Source organism: Podarcis erhardii (assembly GCF_964252035.2).
Source record: "Podarcis erhardii genome assembly, chromosome: 3".
In the NCBI taxonomy this organism is placed as follows: Eukaryota; Metazoa; Chordata; class Lepidosauria; order Squamata; family Lacertidae; genus Podarcis; species Podarcis erhardii.
This window is the reverse complement of record NC_138507.1, coordinates 81,063,598-81,085,079: the sequence shown is the minus strand read 5'-3', so window position 1 is coordinate 81,085,079 and position 21,482 is coordinate 81,063,598. Positions and strand designations below refer to the sequence as shown.

Genomic DNA, 21,482 nt, shown 5'->3' with positions numbered 1-21,482 from the left:
TATGTACCTGCATTTTGGAGATCTAGTACACTATATGTGTAAGCAGTGCCTTTATTGTGATAGTCCTTACCAGAGTGGAGTACTGGCAACTCTTTAAGCTTTCCCCCCCCTTTGCTGAAGGCAGCTATCTTTTGCTGGTAGTCACAGCACATTAAACAATATGGAACTGTCATCACCTCATCTTTTTTACACCCACACCCACTGTGTGCGTAAGATGCTCACATATAACAAAGGTAGACCCTTTGATAATTATTTTCTGGAGACCTTCTGAGTGGGAGCTTCACCAAAAGTACGGTTGTACCTTGGAAGTTGAACAGAATCCGTTATGGAAGTCCTTTCGATTTCCAAAATGTTTGGAAACCAAAGCACGGCTTCTGATTGGCTGCAGTCTTGCGGTCTTCGGGAGCCAAAACGCTTGACTTGTAAAGTGTTCGGGATCCAAGGTACGACTGTACTGCTAATTACATTTCTTAGAAAAATTCCTTACTTGGGCTATAAATCTCTTACTGTGCAATCCTGAATAAGTGTACTCAGAAATAAGCCCCTCTGAGTAGATAAAGGATTGCAGTTTTTGATGAATAAATCTGGAATGCCTGCCTTAGTAGTTATGTAGCACATTAAATATATTAAACCTTCTATGTTGTCATACAAATGTTCCAGAGTAGGTCACAATGATTCTTATTGTTAGAGAGAAAGTATGGTGACTAAATGAATGCACAACAAATTTTAATTTTGAATCTGGTTCCCAAATAATCCAAAGGGGAAGATGCTGGATTGAGATATACCATGCATTTTGGAGACATTCAGTTTAATGAGGGACACAATTATTTGTTACGTGGAGGCCAACTGCTAAACCACTAGACCTGGTGAGGAAAAGGATACATTTGTCCGTTTTGCAAACAGACTAAACAAACATTGGTACTCCCAGGATGTACACTTAACATTTGACGTGGAGGCTGTCAAAGTTCCACATCTTTTGTATAGAAATGGAAAGTACTCCCTTTCATTGATTACAGTTTATTTCATTCTTTGTGTTTCCTCTCGGCAGGAGCAATAAATGAAACAGACATTTATTTTAGTTTGAGAGTTGTTTGTTGGACAATTTAATTTCTGCAGGGTAAATGTTGGAGAGAGACCTTGTTGCTCTCACTGTTCTTTACACACAGTGTGGATGATGCTGGAAAAACAAAACCAGCCAGTTATAAAGCTCAGTGAGATTTAAATAGTAACTTTATGTTGACTAGTTAAATAGCAATTTGTACTCTTATCTGTTTTACTGTATTTGAAATGTGTTACAAGCCACTTCAATAACTTCTATTAGTAATTATTATTATTATTATTATTATTATTATTATTATGAGTTAGAATTAGAAATACTACTAAATAAAAAATACGTATATTGTGCTTGGGATAATAAATAAAATTCATAACATGCAGCCCAGAGATATAAATGATAAAACCTGAAATTTCAGTTCAGTATAATTTCTACATTACAACAGAACCAAATTCAGTGCAATGTATGATAATGCTAATTCTACCTACAGGCCAATTTCTGTCTTCTCACATGATACACAATTTGCTGAAGGATCCGTCTCTGTTTAAAACAGTAACACTTTTTTTGCTCCTCACACCGAAGTTTCACAGAAACTACATTTTCTGTTGCATTTGATCTGACAGCTTCCCTTAAATTCATCACAGATGATATCAGTGGCAGCCAAGGGAGTAAAAAAGCCAACAGAATTGATTTGTTGGAAGATTGGAGAGTGGCAGCCTAGACTGTGGGCACGCGGCTCTGCTGTTGCTTGTCAGCAGTAAGACCATCTAACAAGAGATTTTCTGACTTTGTCGTATAATATCATTTATGTTGCTTCCTTTACCACAGTAGAACGCTTTCTCCTTGAGTCCACGGGTGGGTCATCAGTGCTCATAAAGTAAGATCAGATTCACTCTCTCAGTGACTGCTGCATCTTTATTTCTTCTTAAAAGGCAAAAAGTAGGGGAAGCCATGGAAAGCCACAGAACCATGGAAATTCACATGCCCTTCAGTTCAGCCATTCAGGGTTGTAAATTTTTGAAGCTGCTGGCACATACCTGCTCTTTAGTGAATGTGCCACTGAGATCCTGTTCTTTGCTCTATCAATGCACGATATTATGTTGACTGCTACACCAAAGACATTACTTCTGGGTAGTGGGTCCACACTTCTAGAATGCTGTCCCCCATGAAATAATCTTCAAATTTTCTGAAGATTTCAAGATGGGAAAATGAAAAGAAAGAAATTCCTTCCCCCATTTTCCCTTTTTCATGTGTTAATTCCTACTGTTCAAGGGGTTGTAATGTACATTTGATTGTATAGTTATTGCGGTTTGTTGTCTTTTTGTTAAATTGTGCATATTGCCTCGGAGGGAGGGGCAACTATGTTCCATAAGGTGGTCAGGCAATAAATAAATAAACACACTAAAACCTAATCGATTTTAGTGGGGTTGGGTACACTTCTAAGGGTCTCCAGGTTTTGCCCTGTATATTAGGATCAAAACATGAGTGGTCCGCCCCCCTCCCGCCCCCCCCCCCCCGCTTTGTGGCAAAGGAAAAATAAGTTTTATTCTCAATAGGATGGGTGAATATGTCACTTTCCATTCCTGCAGTGTCTCATTCTTCCAATGTTCCATTCAGCTTTCCACCCTTCTACATCAGTTTCTGGTTTGGTTTTTTTAAAAATCTCATAAAATGTGCAAATTTCTCCTACTACCCATTTTTGTGTGCAATTTTGCATATTGTACACATTGATGCAAAACAATCTCCCCTCATATAATGCATTTTAGTATGTTATTTTCAGTAGTATTTTCATTTATATGCACGCTTATCACTAGTATGTGCATTTTTGTGCACGGTGATCGGCTGCAGAACTGCATTGCAAAGTTTGAATTAGTGAATTTCAAAGGATAGCTGTGTTCACAAATGCCTTTGGAAAATGGAAAAAAAGTTTTCTTTTAAATGTGAACTGAATTGAATTGGAACGGCTAAGGGAGCTGGGCATGTTTAGCCTGGAGAAGAGGAGGTTAAGGGGTGATATGATAGCCATGTTCAAATATATAAAAGGATGTCACATAGAGGAGGGAGAAAGGTTGTTTTCTGCTGCTCCAGAGAAGCGGACACAGAGCAATGGCTCCAAACTACAAGAAAGAAGATTCCACCTAAACATTAGGAAGAACTTCCTGACAGTAAGAGCTGTTTGACAGTGGAATTTGCTGCCAAGGAGTGTGGTGGAGTCTCCTTCTTTGGAGGTCTTTAAGCAGAGGCTTGACAACCATATGTCAGGAGTGCTCTGATGGTGTTTCCTGCTTGGCAGGGAGTTAGACTTGATGGCCCTTGTGGTCTCTTCCAACTCTATGATTCTATGATTCTATGATTCCTGATTTTCCTGATTATCAGAAGTTCAGATATGAGATGACTTCTGTGCCATCGCCTTGGCAAAGTGCTGCAAGAATCACAGGAACCAAGCTAATGACTGCTGAACTGTCCACAGGGAGATGCTGGTTCACAAATTGTGTCTCTGAATGAGTGAGCCCAGCTGGGACCTATATAATATCATGTCACACAACCTTAATATTTGCCTACTGGTGTCTCTTCTTAGAACAAAATCAACATATTTGTTTTGTTTTTGCAATGGCCCTGGACGCTATAATTCTTTACCTGTAATTATTTTGAGAGATTGTAGGTTTTAAATAGGGACCGTAGAGATTCGTTCCCCAAAGAAAATGAAGAATTCAGTCTTGGTAATTAGGCTCTGCACAATTCTATGTATCTAGACCATCTAACCAATTCCCAGTAGCTCTTAACGAGATTGAGACTTCTTAAATGTACATATACATAGAGTTGGGGTTGCCAGTGTAGCTCTTGTGTGTGCAATGGCACCCTTTAGAGCGTCCTCTGCTGCCCCCTGCTCACTGTTGCCATTGTTTTGAGGTGGCAAGGGTGATCGCCCCATTTAAAAGCTCTCTGGGTATCATTGGAGCAATCATTTTCCTAGCCACACCTACCTCACAGGGTTGTTGTGAGGATAAAAGGAGGAGGAGGAGGAGGAAAACATTCCAACTTGAGCTATTTGGAGAGAAAGTAAATGTAATAATAAATTAGTGAATTATCACAGAGCTACATTTGCTGATATACCTCATGCCTGTGTGCCCTCCTTTATCTCCTTTTACAGATGTTAAAACAAAGTACTGCAAAAGCCTATTCTGTACGTTTTTCCCATAGCTATAAGAAAGAACAGCATGATAGAAAATTGGCATTCCTGGAGGGTTAAAACTGTTCTGTTAACAACTGCCAGAGCAAGTAATTCATCATGCCTCGCCATTGGGAAGCCTGAAGATTCATTTCTGAATAATCAGTGGCAAAAAGAACCAATAAATAATAATATTTAAAAGGTCATTGTAAAGAAGAGATAGAATGTGATTGTCCCCTTCCCCCTTTTTTCTAAAGCCTTTTATGTGAGAATTAGTCAAGAATTTATGGCAAAATGTAGAGACAATCTGAAATTGCCTTTCATACCATTTTGCACTTATTATGAATATTTATTCGGTTTGCCCTTTATGGCAAGTCTGCAACTCAAGAACATGGAGGGGAGTGAATTGAGAAATGGTCCTTAGCGTCGTCTCTTTTGAGGCATTCTAATACTTTAAGATAGTTTAAAAAATAAAAAAGTACCACACCCAGGATTTCACATTTGAGCTTGAAATGAAGCCAAGTCAATCAGTGACGAGAACACCCGATGATATGATTCTCTGTAAGCCAAGACAGCTTCATAGAAGATCCCGATTTTAGCTACTAATTGTCCATGTTTCATCACACCTGCAAAGAGCCTCGTTAAATCAACAGCATCACAAATTTTTGAAGCATCCAGATTTTTGAGGCCTTAGTCTTTTCAACAATCACTACACATCTCACATCTGGACGGGTGGAACTCCTATAACTTCTTACTAGCTGTAGATAGAGTGAAATCTCTGTCCCCATTTACGAAACAGAAACCCAACCAAAACAACAGGATTCTTTTGTGGCAGCAAACACCATGTTGTGCAGTAGAGAGACTTACTTACAATGAGATTCATCATATTTTTACGGTCCTCCCAAGTGATGATGGCTACAAATGCTAGTTCTGCTTACTACCTTTTTGTACCTCCTCCAAAAATGTTAGGACAATGTGCAGGGGTTTCTCCCATATTATCCTCTCAAAAATACTATGAAGTAGGTTAGGCTGAGAGATTGTCACTGGCCCAAAGGTAACCCAGCAGACTTAATGGCTGATCAGGAATGTGAATCTTCTCTTCCCCTCCCCCTTACTCTTTCTGCTTATCAGAGTTTGGGATTAGGAAGTGGATAGACAGCTGTGCTTGTGCAGGCATCTGAAATGTTATTTTAATATTATGAAGTACAAAGTCTGCCACTTGAATAATAATAAGCATCAGATGAAGGAGGAATCGGAAAGAAAGAGATCTGAAGCTGAACATAGGATTATCGAGAGTCAGAAATACAGCTATAAAAATGGAACATAAAAATCCATCAATGTATTAATTAGGTGTTATGCTTTTAACAGGGCAGAGAAGTATTAAAAGCATTCTTAATAAGGATGATTAAAAGCACATATTTTTAATCATCTTTATTAACCACAGAAGTATGAGAGTTGTAAGTGGCATCACCAAGAAGATGAGGCATTCTTGCTTCTTTACCTGCCACACAAAGAAACCGTACTAACAACATAGGCATCTACAACTTTTCAGAGTGTCACTTAGCCCATTCCCAGCACTGACAAATGTCCTTGTGTTGGCTGTGTCTGGAAGTGCTGGTGATACAGGAGCATGAATGCTGTTGTGGCCCAACTGAACTTGGCTGGAAAAAAATCTCATCAACTCTTTTCCATATGGCAATAACAATTCCGAGTTGCATCAGTCAAAATAAAGCTTCAGTCTCTATGCAAAATCAATATTTTGCCTATGTGCATTACTCTAGGCCTAGAGGCAAAAGACTTGCTTGCTAGGCTGGGATTTTAATTTAATCTTTGACAGATTTTGTTACTGAACATGTTCTGTAAATCACATTGGTCCCACTCACATTGGTGCATATTTCATTGTAAATAAATCACACTGGAAAGTGTTTTGAATTGCAAACAGAATGGGATTAGCCACTGCCTTTTGGGGGTTGTTATTGTTTCTGCTTACAGCTCTAAACAGAGATCAAATGAGCACTGAAAATTCCAAGGATTAGGTGCCTTCCAACAAATTTCACTGCAAACGCCAGAATTTTAATTTTAATTTAGCTGGTGGCTTCACAGATAACCTTTGGAAGGCAAGCGGCTTAGGCTGCTGAGGCCCAAAGATGCAGCCTTGGCCTCAATCCAAGCTGCCCTCTCTTAGGGCAGCAAAAGTCACTCAACACAAGGCATGGCATACACTCCATCTTCTTCCTTATAAGAAGCGGAGGGTTATTGGTTTGTTTTTGGGTTTTTTTAATGTGTTTTTGGTTCTCATTTTGTATTTTTGCATTGTGCACTGCCCTGTGATCTTTGAATGAAGGGCAGTATACAAATGTAATAAATAATTACCTGTTAGGGATGTTTGCTGCTGATCTTGAAAAAAAAACATTTGGTGACAGGGTGGTGGGATAGCCAGTACAGAAATACTGTTGCTATTCTGCTTTGCTATTTTCCTGGTTGTGCTATTTTCCAAAGTATATAATCTTAGCCAATGAAACAGGAAAAGTTGCTACGGCTGTTAATACTGGTCATTGACTGTAAGAAATTGATTGATTGACTACAGCTGTCACCAGGCTGTTGAGAATTGTTTTTGTCTCTTCTCTCTCTCCTCCCACCCATGACATTGTTCCTTATTTTTCATACTTAAGCATCAGTGCTAGTCAACATGCAGTTTTAAACGTATGTATTACAGTGGTACCTCAGGTTACAGACGCTTCAGGTTACATACGCTTCAGGTTACAGACTCCACTAACCCATAAATAGTACCTCGGGTTAAGAACTTTGCTTCAGATTGTGAACAGAAATCGTGCTCCAGCAGCACGGCAGCAGCAGGAGGCCCCATTAGCTAAAGTCGTGCTTCAGGTTAAGAACGGACCTCCGGAACGAATTAAGTACTTAACCCGAGGTACTACTGTAAAACATTGTATGCTTGGGATTAAATGTTTTCTTGCTCAGGGGTTAGCCTGTTGAGTTAGCAGTCTTAATCATGGGTCTCCCATTCTGCAGCTGGAATTGCAGTGGAAGGGAAATTAAGTGTTCAGCTCCATCACTACTGTGCATTGAGCAGGCTGGAAGTCTGGATGTATTTGAGTATATAATGTCAGCAATGTTTGATACTGTACATACCAAGGCTTGCAGGCAGTGATCCTTGTTGTGTTTCTGGGGGTGTTATAAACACTCAAGGGCGTGCCTGTTTTCATTAATGAAAAGTTGGGAGATGAAGTGCTAATTGAGGCACTGCTGGAATTGAGTTTTCCAGAACTGATGTGATCACTTTTCTCCTTCCCTCATTTTTTTGGCAGGAGACTGATTGGTGGATGTATGAAGCTGTGGTCCAGTAGCACAATGTTAAAGCAGAGAGAGTGATTCTTGATGTGGCTTTGCTTGTGGAACACCAGGTGACTGGATTGCTTTTTATGAGGCCAAATCTGAGTTTTGGCCTTACCAATATACCTAGCTGAGGATGGGAGGAAATGTAGATTTGGTCATCATCTTAGTCCTTCCCAGCAATCTTTTGTTTAGATCCCCACAGTGGTATCAACCAGTGATCTTGTAGTAAACAGTAACCTTACTGGTAAAATCTTTCAATCCCTTAAAATGTCTGTTACTTGACTTTTACTTCTTTGGGGAATCATTTAATTAGCCAGCCTGTGATGGAATCAGCAAGAATCCAATTCCTATTAGTTGTTTAAGGCAGTGCTGGCTCTCATGTGCACATTTCCTAAACTTTGTAATACTGCATTATTTGCCGGCAAAAACCTGCTCCAGAAACCTGTGGGATGGAACCAAGTGTTTTCACTGAAGGAAGACTTCCAGGGAAGCACAAGAATTGGTAAGATAAAAGTAAACATTTAATGCCACTATATTTTGATATCTTTTAAACATCATATCTTTGACAATATGTTTCACACCTCATATACCACAAAAGGTAAGAGATTCTTTTTTTAAACCAGCAAACAGTGAACTTTACATTTTAATGGCAAAAGGCTTGACATATTCATTCAATCAGTTTCCATTTTGTGTGTGTTTCTCGGTTACTTTTCCATTCTTGTCCTACTGCTGTCTGGGTCCACCCCCTCCCTGTTGGTTCTTTTTCCAGCAAAGCAGAGGTGAGGAACCTCAGAGGCTCTGGGGTCAAGTGCTGGCCCCCAGCCCACTCTGTCTGGCTCCCAGGACTCTTCTCAGGCCACATCCCCTCTCTCTAGGCCAACCCTCGCCAGCCCTCCTTGAGTGATCTTGCTTGACTGGAATGGGTCTTTGAACCCCGACAATGGCTCTTGGTTGCCTGGATCAAGGAAGGTGGGTACGTTTGCATGGAAGCTAGCATGTACAAAGGTAACATTTACATTTGTCTCTTCGGCCACTTTTGTCTCTGGCCCCACCCATTGTTGGCATGTGGCTGACCCCCTGGAAGGTTGCACAGATGGGAATGTGGCTCTGGGTCTGGAAGAAGTCCCCCACCCCTGTAATGGAGCTTAGGTGATATAGCAGACAATTTGTGTGTAGATCTGTCTTCTTGTGGAACTTCTCGTGACTGACTCAGTAGAAGTGATTCCCCCTAGCAGGGGTCTCTCTCCAACCTTACGTGACTTTATTATACCACGGTTACTATGGAAAAGGACATAGCCACAGACAGAATGAAATGGATTCAGCAAATGTACACTTCAATGCATAGCACTTAGATAAGCATTTCCAATCATGATGGTTAAATAAATTATAAAGTACAAGCAATTCTATAAAGCAAGAACATCCTGAGTTTACAAATAAATTATGTCCTTCATACGTCAAATAGGTGATGGATGTCAGATAGCAGTTTCAGCTAGGGAAATTGGGGAAGGAGCTGAAATTTAGAAAAAGTAGTATCTATGTGTACATAAAATCTTTAGGCGAGTGAGTGTTTTATTCAGATACCCATTCACACGCATATTATACAATATATAAGGTGGCTAAATTCATATAGAGAGTATATGTCATATAGATATAGCTGAAACTGCTTTAAGCACCACTTTTATTACCATCATTTTATTATAAAGTATGCTCCAGAGTTGAGTAGGGCCACTCAAAGTTTTACAAAATGCATCCTCTCCTCCATCCTTGGGAGATGTTGAAAGGTCAGTTTGAATGGGTGTTGCTTGGGCTCAAATAACCTACCATGGATTTTTGCTGCAACAGGAACATCTTGGACCACCTTGATCAAGCAAGTTAATGCTTGAATCTGAGTACCAGGAATTCAGTAGCAAAAGGTATTCTCAAGATGGTACGTAAAAGAAGTTCATATCAACTCCACTGGCAAATTTGTGGCCAAGTTTGGATAGTCTGACAACAGAAGTTTGAGAAACATGCCACATCCTGCTTAGTTGGCCAGAGGCAGATGCTCCAATAAAATAAAATAAAAACTTTCATCTGGAAATAGTTTAGAAAAAAATTGGTTGCTCTCATTTCTTGACTATTAGCTAGAGCAGAGGGAAAATTCTATGAAGCATCATAGGTGCTCAGCTATTATTTTGCAACCTTCGTGCAAGGTGGAAGTTATTAGCTAAAAATTAGTTAGGAAATTGTCGAATGAGCCAAAGAATCACAGCCAAGGCTTCTCTGGGCTCTGAAGCATATGATCGCCAAGTGCAGTCACCAGAGCATATGGGCCACTGCTTTCCCTGCTGACATCTGTGGTAGCGAGTTACCATTCAATGAGAGTTTGCTTAATGTTTTACATGTTGCTTATGATCAACAATAACCATTTTAGATGTTGCTTGCATGTGTCTTTCATCATATATGCCATTTGCCATAGGCACATCACTGTTCCATGCCTTGATGCCAAAATGTCTGTGGTACAGTTCTTTCCCTCAACACAGATCAGGGAAATATTTTGTGAGCTAATTTAGCTCACCTGCTTTCCTTCAGTCCTCTGCCAATTAGAGAAGGCCTGCATGGGGGCTCAAAAGGCACAGGGGTGTTGTTTCATTTTATAAGGAGCAAATAGTCACTCTCCATTTTGATCACACATTATCTGTTTATATTATACATATAGTGGCAGAGTTAATCCTAGAGGTCTAGAGTGCACCTGACCTTAAATTATTGACACCTAAATGCATTTTTCTATTTATTTTTATAAATGTTTAAACCTTTTTTCAAAGGTTTATACGAGGCAAATACAGCCACACAGCTTTATAGGCAGGAGAACATGCATAGATAATAACACAGCCCTCGTTTTAAAATATAGTTTCTATAAAATACAGTGGCATAAATGGCCAGCCTGCTGGTGAGTGGGGGCTGTAAAGGTTTTATGGACAGAGTTTTGCAATGAGCGTCATAGGTTATGCTTTGCTGCTTGTAAGTAGCTGCCCTAACTCAAACACATAAAACATAGCTGTACCACCACACAGATTTCCATCGGTTTATCTATGCACCCTCTTAACCTTATTGTTTTTAACTCAGGAAAGTGAGAAGATGTGTGTGCTATGGCTGTTACTTGTTTTCTGATGTCAGTGTTTAGGAATGCAAATAAGGAAAATTGGAGGGAGGGTTTGTTTGACATGGACAGCAAACAAAAAAATACCATACTAATCTACAACATTGAATATGATGTGGACATATGAATGGTATTTCCACCACCCTCCTCTACCCCTCAGGAGCTGCATTTTGCCCCATGGGGAAAATAGTTTCGGATGTTTTCTGTGTTTAGAAAATAGCTTGGGGGAAAGTGTTACATTCCCCAATTCCCAAAGAGGAAGCATTGGGGCACCACCTTTAGCCTTTTAAGACACTGCCCAATCCTCCATCATCGCATCTCATTTGACCCTAGGATTTTGTGCTTCCATGTTATGCCTGTAATTCAGCAAGTGACACTTGCACATGATGCCTTCTTGGTTTGATCTAGCGAACTTATCTTAAGCAGCACATGTGTTCTTACCAGGCACCAAGAGGCCATGAAGTAGCTTTGCAAATGTTGCAAGCTTGGGCCTTGGGGAATTACCTTACTTGCAAATATTTATTTTGCAGGAAATTTCAAGGAATGTGAAGGCGGGTCAGAAGAAAGTGAGGTGAGAACATATTTCAGAGGAAGATCAGAATTTTACCATTGTTATAAAAGACTTTGTTCATGCACTTGGATCAGGTAGGGAAGACCGCATGTTTTTAGGGCCAGGCTTTTGGTAGTCTTTGTCTGTCTTCACAGGACACAGAGCTGATGTGTGACATTTGTGCCATTGTTGTTGTACTGTAGATTCATTTAATGACTCATGAATAATCTGATGAACTTTTAATAATGCAGTTGTGACGGCAAATTGTGATACTAGTTGTTTAATATTTCTGAATGCCTTGTTTTGCGTCTCACAATAACTTACTGAGAAGGAGAAAGCTGGATCAAGTGGCGTCTCATCTTGGCATGACTACTAAAAATAAAATTGGCAAATTTTGGAGTTTGTTGATAGAAGTGTTTTGAAGAGATAGTGGAAGATGCTTATCAAGCAGAGATGCAATAAGGTGTTGCTCATTTAACTCTCCCCCTTTGAAGTATTATGTTCTGATCCATAATATATGTACATGTATACAGAAGCAGTCCTCCTTGTCCCCATCCCTAGCCTGATAGAGAATCAAATATGGCAAAAAAAGTGTCTCCTACCCAATCCAGCAGATGGAGCAGTACATATGCTGTTCAATTCTTTAAAAATGTATCTCACAGATCAGAAAGGAGAAAGGGGGCTGGATTCATTTTTTGCAGATCTACTTTTTCTACTGAGCAGGTTTTACAGCTTTTTAAAAGGGCTGTTTGTGTATTGGTGCTGTGATGTGTATTGATGTGCATCTAAACACAATACATGTCCTCCTTGATCATACAAATGGTCCATCTAGTCCAGCATCCTGTTTCTCATGGTGCTCAACTGGAAGTCTCTGAGAAGCAGGGCATGAAGACTTGCCTTGTTGTGGCTTCAGCACCTGGTATTCAGTGCCTACTGTCCTCTCAACCGAAAGGTTCCCTATAGCAATCTTGACTACTCTCCATGAATTTGCCTTCCCAACTAGAGGCCACCACCACACCTGATTGCTGTAAATTCCACAAACTAGAAGGATGCTGGTCTCATCTACCATAACCATTCCAATGTTCATAGACCCAGAGCCATAACAGGTAGGGAATCATTTGCATTATCTCTGTAACCAAATGAAGGCAGCTCTAGGACAAACGTAGACACACCTCAGAAAAAAAGAGGCAGTGGTCAATCAACATCACTGGTCTTCAACTGGTGGACTGAGATGTGCTAGTGGGTTAACAGGAGCACCACCACCATGCAATATAAGGTAAAAGATTAAGAAATTGGTCCCCAAATTCATGCCTGGATTAAAAGTGGATCCTGGGTCTGAAAAGAATGAAGATACCTGGTCAACATAAACTAAGAGAAATAGTAATTATCTTCATTTGAGCATCCATGTAAATACCACAACCTGAGTACAAAAAGTAACAGCTAACAAAAAAAAAAAAAAGCAGTGAAGACTTCTGCTTTCCTAGTGATGTCAAATGAAGTCTTGTTATTTTGCCAGAAAATCCACATTTATGTTCTTTAATAACAAAGTGGACCTCTCCTCTTCCATTACTATCAAATATTTTGGGTTTCATGTACACGGTTTAATATCTTTTTTCTCTTTGAGTGGCCTTACTCTCGTGTGTAACAATAAATGACAGTTAACATTTATTTATATGCTGTATCGGTTAAGAAATATCTCTACAAACACAAGTTACGTAGAAACAGCAAGTCAGAAATAGGATAAAACACCGAGGGAGGGGAAAACAGGCTGTAAATACATTTCAGAAAATGTGTTTTGATTTTTTGTCTTTTTCTTTTTCTTGACTAGCACCATCTGTACACAAGAAAGTATGAACATAAATGTTTGGATAATAAAGATTTGCAAGGCACTTAAGACAGTCTTCCTGTGTATTTTTACTTCAATGGTGCTCTCAGCAGCAGTCAGTCCCACATCTGCTCTTCCTCCCTCTACAGCTATTGTTGAGGGATAAAGTCACTTCTGCCAGCAGTTCCTATTTACAAACATGCCCTTAAAGATTTCTCAAAGTGCTCTTTCAGGCTAGGAGATTCCACATCCTTATTTCTCAGCGTCTTTGCTTTTCATCATCATCATCATCATCATCATCTAGTCAATGTATGCACCACTCTTCAGCATAATAAGAGGGGGGAAATCTCTTCCACACACAATCAAAACATGACACCAACCTTCATCCTCATTCTAGGTCTTTGGGGTGCTGTTCAAAAGGGAGAAAGGGGAGTGGCAGTAGTCCAAAATGTTCTCGAGGTTAATTCTTCACCGACGCCCAGAAGTGATGTCAAAGCAGGTGATCATCATGAGGTGGGCCTTGCAATAGTTGACACGGTTCTCTAGTCGCTCAGTCACGCACTCGAGAGCCTCCAAGTACTCCAGGGAATCCAAGTCAAATACTTGCTCCAGATCAACTGTGGGAAAGGAAGCAAAAGGCCCAGCACATTACCCAAATTGGTAGCGCAAGCCCAACATCGCTGTTATCTTTAAGGGCTCATTCACACAGGTGTGTATATTACTCAAGGGACTGGATTCAAAGAACTGTGAAAGGAAAGAGTTTGTGCAAGAAACAGGCAATGCTATGACAGGTAGGTTCTATAGCAGGCCTCAGTGGAAGAACATTGTTAGATTTGTTTTAGCTGTCCTCATACAATGCTCCTGAGTTCAGAAGTCACCATCTGCATGCAGAAAGGCAAGTGAACTTATGAACAGACTCTGCTGAAAATGCTCATAACAAGTACAGTGGTACCTCGGGTTACATACGCTTCAGGTTACATACACTTCAGGTTACAGACTCTGCTAACCCAGAAATAGTACCTCGGGTTAAGAACTTTGCTTCAGGATGAGAACAGAAATTGTGCTCCGGCGGTGCGGCGGCAGCAGGAGGCCCCATTAGCTAAAGTGGTGCTTCAGGTTAACAACAGTTTCATGTTAAGAACAGGACCTCCAGAACGAATTAAGTACTTAACCCAAGGTACCACTGTAATATGAAGTTCCCTGCACCACATGATAAAAAGTAAATATTTTATGGACCTTTCATAGTACATAAGAGACTTAAGGCCACAATCCTAAAGCCACATCATAAGAGATGTGGCAAAGAGGGCCTCCATCAGTGGGATGGTGGAGTGCCTGGTACATCCACAGGAAGCTCTGTCCTGTCAGTGGTGCATTGTTAGTGGTAGGGCACATTGACCCTCACCCCGAAGGGCAGAAACTACACCAGCCCTGGAGCTGGCATAGAGATTTTCCTTCCTACTGATGTCAAATAGTATTTTCTCAACCATGGGAGCTCACCACCACTTTAGGATTGCGCAGTAACAGGTTGGCTGCAACACGTGCTTTTGTGGATTAGAGCCTTCTTTTTCAGGTGCCCAAAGTCCTATCCTTAGTGTTATTCTCTGCTCTAAGTAGCTAGCAGCAAAATACTTTTCCTTTATAGTTGAGGTACCCTCACCTATTAATTTAGCCAGCTTTGGCTGTATATTTTATACATTTTGTTTGCTTCTTTAGAAGAATCCTTCCTAATTTGAATATGGGATTCTTTAATCTCTTTATGAATGAGCTGTATGAACTCTATCCTTTTCTAGCTATATGTAAAAGGGGGAAAAAACAAATTAATGTCTTCATAAGTCATTTCAACCAAATTTGCCTGAAAGTATTATTTCACAGCAGGAGAGCAGATTTAAAATATAATTCATATGTCTGAGTGATCTGAGGGCAAAGGGGGGTGGGGAGGGAAATCTCATTTTCAGAAGCTCTGGAGTGAGACGCATAAGCGTTAATCTAGTGATGGCAATATTCCTCACTAGAATGCTGCATAATTCCTGGCTTTGACTCTTGAGCAAATAGGCCCACTTGGTTCCAATGTCACAGTTTAATAGGAATTATGCAGGAACAGTTTTAGAAATGCAGTCCATCCAAATCTGCTCCAGGTCAAACATCAGCACAGGCTTTGCTTATAAACATAGTAGTTCATGACTTAGCTACAGCACCAGTAAAGTTTTGTGTCAATAAAATAAACCAACTATAGGCAGTAAAACCTTACATTCACTGAGCCATTTATTAGGATCCAGCATCAGGTACTGTTTGGTCACTTCCAGCTCCCTCATTAACCACTCGTACTTGGCCTTGACCTCTGCAATTCGCTGCTGCCGGTGCTCCAAGATTTTCAGTTTAGCGTTGAAGCAAATCACCTCCTGCTCAATAAGATATATGAAGGGGAGAGTCAAGGGAGGGGTGTGTGAAATAAAGGCCAGATTAGATCTTCCTCAGCCAAATTAACCTTAATTTGGTAGCAACAATCACAGAAACTCAGGAAATGAAGCAAAAAATTAAAGAAATAGGCCTTTGACAATGAAGGGTTCATTGGTTATTGTGGTCTTTTCAACGGCAGATGACTTGTAAAAATATATTATTCAAATACATTGTACTCCGCAATACATTTCATTAGATGCTCTGGTTGTTATGTCACTGCAAAAAGATGATTGCTTTCGGAAAAGTGGAAAAACTCAACTTTGAGGCTACAACTCAGAGGGGCTGAGCTAGAAGTTATAATTTCCTAACTCCTTATTTCTTTCACAGAAGTAATATAGGCATTTGTAGGAATATTCAGTGGGTATGACAAATGTACTCAGCCAATCAAACATCACCTCTTCTTCCTTGCAAACATACCACCTGATCAGTGTTTTGTCATGGCTGGTATTTAAAACCAGAAATGAACTGATCGGGGAGAAAACAGCCCAGGGAGAGGTGAGGGTGTTTACGCAAGGCAACAATAGAGATGCCTTATGTACCTTTTCCTCCTGCTGACCAATCCTCCTTGTAAGTATCTGCTTTCATAATCCTATTATCTTAGATGTGGGGTTGGGACCATCCATGAGTCAACAAAAGGTTTACTTCTGCTGTGAAACCTCTTACTTCTGAATGCACCTATTGAGTAAATGCTGTACTACAAGGTAAGAGATCTTGCTGCAAGATCCACAATTTTTTATATATATAAACTGCCTGTAGAGCAGGAATAGCCAATGTGCTGCCCTCCAGATGTTCTTGTACTCAGTTCCATCATCATTGGCCAGTGGCCATGCTATTTGTGGGCTGATGAACATTTGATGCTGGCCATCTCTTCAATGGTTTGAATTGCCTGGGACATTCACAGTTCTCAGACCAGAGACTTCTCATGCATACCTTTGTGCAGAGCTCTCCTCTCTGCAAAGGTATTCAATTCTCTTCAGTGGGAGTCACAGCTGTATGCATATATGAATCTGCACATGGGGCTATTTGCTCTGATGAAGAGAACTGGAGCATGAGGAAGCTCTCTGTGTACAGAAGTAGACATGGATATGTGGTTTGGGGACCTCAAATTTCATCTTGGATTGTAGTTGCTGTGCAAATGCCAGAATTATTGGATTCTTGTATAGATTCTCTTTTGGAGTTGTGAATTTGGCCAGGCATTCCATCTCTGTGATAATTACATTTCTGTCTATTCTGTTGGGTTTATTCATTTGCTTCAACCACCACCACCCCCGCCCCAAGGGAATTGCTGGACAGAAACCCACATATATGATGAACAAGTTATAGTAAGATTGAATCAATCTTCAGAGTTAAAGATCAGAAATAAATTAGGAATGCCTCACATTGTTGTCCCCCATGCGCCGTCGTTGGAGCCGCTCCACATCATCAATCTCATAGACTTTGATCTCAAAGGGCTCCCCCATTCCTCTCTGGGAACTTCTCAGAGGTCCATCTACCCAGCGTACTGCTGGGCTGGTAGGTTTCCTTATAGGAGATGTTGTGTCAAGCGATAAAGCTGGGATGAGTCTCCGTCTCTGAGAACCTAAGCAAGGTCACAGTTATAAGGTTTTGTTATCAAAGGACAAAACTCTCATTCTTCTCTTCAAACAAGAGTTTACAACATGCAAGGAAACAAGACTGAGGAAAGCTGCCTATTTGCTCTGAACATTACCATCAAATACACAATAATACTGCAGTCCACAAGTGCTGACATATCTGTAATGTATCACTAAATTTATTTCTTGCAAAATTCTAGTGTTGTTTAGCACAGCATAATCTCACTTAGCATCCAGTCGGGATCCTTCTCTGGTCTGAGCAATGAGCTGCTTGCCTTTACCTTGCCCCACTCTCAACAGCTCAGGAACTGGGTCTGATAATTAAGAGTGAACAAATCTTCAGAATATACATGATTCTCACAAAGAGACACAATGGGACAGAAGGGAGGTGAGGAAGTGCCTCAGGTAGCAAAATGTCTTGAGCCAATCATGGGTGGGCAGAGCTGAAAGGGAAGCAAGCCTAGCAGGTGCAGACCCCATCTCTCCCCATAAAGCCATACAGACCTAGACATGTTTAACCTAGCACCACTCATGGTGCACTAGAACCACTCTTGTGGCATCTCAGACTGACTTACAGTCATAAACCACTAGCAGAAAGAGAACTATAATCTTTTGACAGATTGTTCCTTTTTAAAAAAAAAAAAGCATTTTTCACTGCGTTTACCAAACAAGAAGACAACACCTTTTCACAATATTGTCCACCATACGAATCTCCACATGATCCCACCTGCAGATAAGGCTAGAATTCACTTTGCTACTGCTTTTTAAATGTTTCTGCTCGTATCAGGGGACTTTTGTTTTTCCTATTGATCATTTTGTCCAATACACTCAGGAACTGCTAGCCTTAGAATGACATGAAGGTTTTTCTCAGGAAGGGAAGAATAGGAAGATGGCTAGCTAAGACAGGTGGAGGGGAACAGGTCCAACCCACTTCTCCTCACAAAAGATCCACCCATTTCTATTATCTCCTCTTCTGGAAACAGATTCATATTTCACCTCCTGCTAAAGATCCAGTATTTTGCCTCTGTGAGCTTGACTGACCCGAATCCTGTTTTTGTGTTATTTGGATCCTCACATTTTGAACTACATTTGCAACTGCTCATTCATGTTGCTGTAAACAATGAACAACAGTGTGAGGGGAAATGAGAAAAAGCATTCCTCTCCTACCTGTAGAACAACAAGCAGAGAAACAATTCTCTCTTACTTGCAGAGAAGGTGATTTGAAACAATCTATTTTAAATAGGCATTGATTAATGAGCTGGTTATTAGTCTGGATACAGAAGGTATAGAGTGACTTAAGAGGAATTCCTGCTGTCCCAGAGTCCCTCTATTTAATCTCTGTGGTTTATCTGATTTCACTTGAGATGGGTTGTGTAAGAAAATATATCTATACAGTAGTGTTTTATGGTGAGTGCCACCAAGGTTTCATGATACCACAGAAAGGAAAGACTTAACTGGTTCAAACAGCAAATGCACATACTCTATAGTGCTGAGCATGAACCAAATATGCTTCTATATCTATATAAAACACACAGTGGACATCTGCTCTACAGCAAGCAGAGAGCAATGGGAGTTTTGGCAAGGTTATTGTCCATCTGTCTGTCTATCTATACACATATGCGCTTCCCAGCAAAACTCACCCTTATATCTCTATTTCTTTTGCGAACTGAAAATGAGTGAATCCCTCTTTATACACTCTAACTGAATCAACTGCCAATCTCAGAAGGACAATTTTATTTTATCATGCTGTTAAGAACAGCATGCATTGCACCTGTTTCCGAGAGGATCAAGTAATTTATTTTTTAAGGTTCAGATGCATTGGTTGTGAAAAGTCTAGCAAGACAAGAAACATGGGCAACTTTAAAACAACAATGGACAATATGTGATAATATTCAGTTACCCCACAGGGGTAATGCCACAGCTATGGCTCAGCTATAGGGTGCAAACTACATGACCACAACAAAAAGTTACAATAAAAAGACAAGGAAGGGGTTGGATATGCAACCACGTTGTATAAGATTATGCATGGTAAGTTGAAAGTAGATACAGTGGTACCTCGGGTTACAAACACTTCAGGTTACAGACTCCACTAACCTGGAAGTAGTACCTTGGGTTAAGAACTTTACCTCAGGATGAGAACAGAATTTATGCAGTGGTGGTGCGGCGGCAGTGAGAGGCCCCATTAGCTAAAGTGGTACCTGAGGTTAAGAATGGTTTCAGGTTAAGAACAGACCTCCGGAACGAATTAAGTTTGTAACCAGAGCTACCACTGTAGAAGTTTTTTCTCCCTTTCTTATAATACTTGGAGTCATCCAACACTGAACTACTAAGAACACACAAAAGGAAGTACTTCTTTTAAAAATGATTAAAAGGTATATTAATGGTGAACAGGACTATCAATGGTTCCAATCCACTGGTAGAGGCAGCGTGCCTTTGAATTCCAGTCACTAGGAATGACAAGAGGGGAGAGCGCTGTTGCACCCAAGTTCTGCTTGTAGGATTCCCATAGGCATCTGAACAGGATGCTGAAATAGATGGGCCATTGGCCTGATCCAGCAGGCTCTTCTTATGTGTCTCATAAAAAACAAACATCCATCTTTCATTCTGTTTTCTAGTATTTCTACCTTATGACCCATCCTGATGCCTTTTTCTATGGGTGAAGGTAACTGTCAACAACCATAGTCATGAATTGGTCCCAAACCTTCCCTCATAAAAGGGGAGTGGAGTAATTTGATTCTACCCTGAAAGAGTCAGAATCATATTGCAACAGGTTATGGTACAGCATTTAAAGCCCTGCTACATGAATAAGAATATCTGGGTGCTGACCTTGATTTGAGCTTGGTATCATGGCTGATAGTTGAAGTCCTTGTAGGGGCAGACAGGATAGCAACAGCCAATGAATAAATGTGATAATCATAAGGAATTGGTGAAAAGTGTAAGATTAGAATAACATGGCCATATTCCCATACATATATTTATATGGATAGCAAGTCATTTTCTAATTAATCAAGGGGACTCAAGATACGGACCCATGGAATCGTGAGACAAATGGCATATGATAGCTAAAAGCAGATAAGAATTTACAACATGAGGTGCAAACCAGGGCATATAGGAACATGCTTGGGCAAGAGTTTTAAATAGAAAGTTGATGCACAGAAGGGTGTTTTGTTTTGTTTTTTGTAAGAACAGTGTGGCAAATGTCTAAATGAGGAATCTAAGGGTGGGACACGGTGTACTGTGTTAGGGGTCCAGATTTGCTGATCAGAATGGAACAGCAAGACAAGTAACTGGGTGTGAGTTTATCACCAAACAGCAAAGATCTGGAGAGCCAATTGGAAAGAGACACCCAAAGTGGGATGGAGACAAAGAAAGAGGATAAAAGGCTATGATCAGATAGATACAAGAGTGTGGAAAGTATTTTTATGTGTTGACCATTTTCTGTTATTTTTTACTTGCTCTCTATTCTGTTATCAGACTCCAATGAACTCCAGGTTTGCATCTGCAAGCAGGATAGTAGCATCCCTGTTAGGGACGGCTGGAGTATCTCATGAAATAAAACTTTTACAATATGACTATTTCCTCCTAGACTGACCAATAATGTGGACAATTCTTTTATTGTTCATGTATTCAGTGTGACATAAATGCATTATTTGAGACTAGGGAGGCAGCACTGAACATCATTTCACATGGGGGAAACTGAGTAAAATCTCCATTAAAAAACCCACATTTTTATCTGCCATTATTTTATCAGTTGTTTAATTGTAGCAAGCAATGCTTTCCGCCATCACCCACAACCTCTTCCACAACCGCCCTGTGTTCCCTGACCTAGCTTCATTAGTTTTGAGGCAGATCATTTAGAGTCTGTAAATGAGCACTACTGGTGCAATGTCAGGAGGCAGTCCCTCATTGAGCATGGCAGATTGACAAGTAATTTGGGAGAAGTCCCAGAGAAGATGTAGGTCACAGCAGACAGTGTCCAACAGCTACACATCTCTAGCCAGCCATTGAATAGCAACACGCCTCCTCACCCCCATGCTTATCTTCACTGGGGCTGGATTTCAACACACTATTGCTATGCCAGTTGTCTAATGCTATTGTGTATGGAGATGATTCTGAGCTGGTTATTGTCCAAGGCATGCCTTTAAAAAAAATGAATTAGCTCAGTCCCTTTCCCAGCTTTCCTGAAAGAGAAGGGGTAAGGTCCAGACAAGCTAGTGGCAATTGTGTTCCTGTAAGCGAATTCCTAGCCAGCCAAGTTAGCAGGTTTTATTTACAAGTAGTCTAATGGTGTCCAACTCAATCATGCATGTTCCACAGAGCCTTCAACATGCACAATAGCCCA

At 40.4% G+C, this 21,482-nt stretch overlaps 2 protein-coding genes across 9 annotated transcripts in view; one reads left to right on the top strand and one right to left on the bottom strand.

Moving 5' to 3' along the window:
• Window positions 1-11,665, top strand: part of SMYD3 (SET and MYND domain containing 3) — a gene marked incomplete at its 5' end in the record, with an annotated part of 382,495 nt that extends 370,830 nt beyond the window's left edge. The window contains 3 exons of one of the 4 annotated variants that reach the window (XR_014155449.1): window positions 7,550-7,645; window positions 8,016-8,079; window positions 8,453-11,665. Of the gene's footprint in view, window positions 1-7,549; window positions 8,080-8,452 lie in introns of all 4 variants that reach the window. The other 3 variants (XR_014155450.1, XR_014155451.1, XR_014155452.1) reach the window with 3 other exon arrangements.
• KIF26B (kinesin family member 26B) overlaps window positions 10,681-21,482 on the bottom strand; it is a 283,873-nt gene continuing 273,071 nt past the window's right edge. For all 5 annotated transcript variants that reach the window (XM_081857638.1, XM_081857639.1, XM_081857641.1 and 2 more), the window contains 3 exons: window positions 16,928-17,127; window positions 15,340-15,490; window positions 10,681-13,708 (listed from right to left, as the gene is read on the bottom strand). In XM_081857638.1, coding sequence (XP_081713764.1) covers window positions 13,560-13,708; window positions 15,340-15,490; window positions 16,928-17,127 — 500 coding nt within the window. In that variant the 3' untranslated portion in view covers window positions 10,681-13,559. The remainder of the gene's footprint in view (window positions 13,709-15,339; window positions 15,491-16,927; window positions 17,128-21,482) is intronic.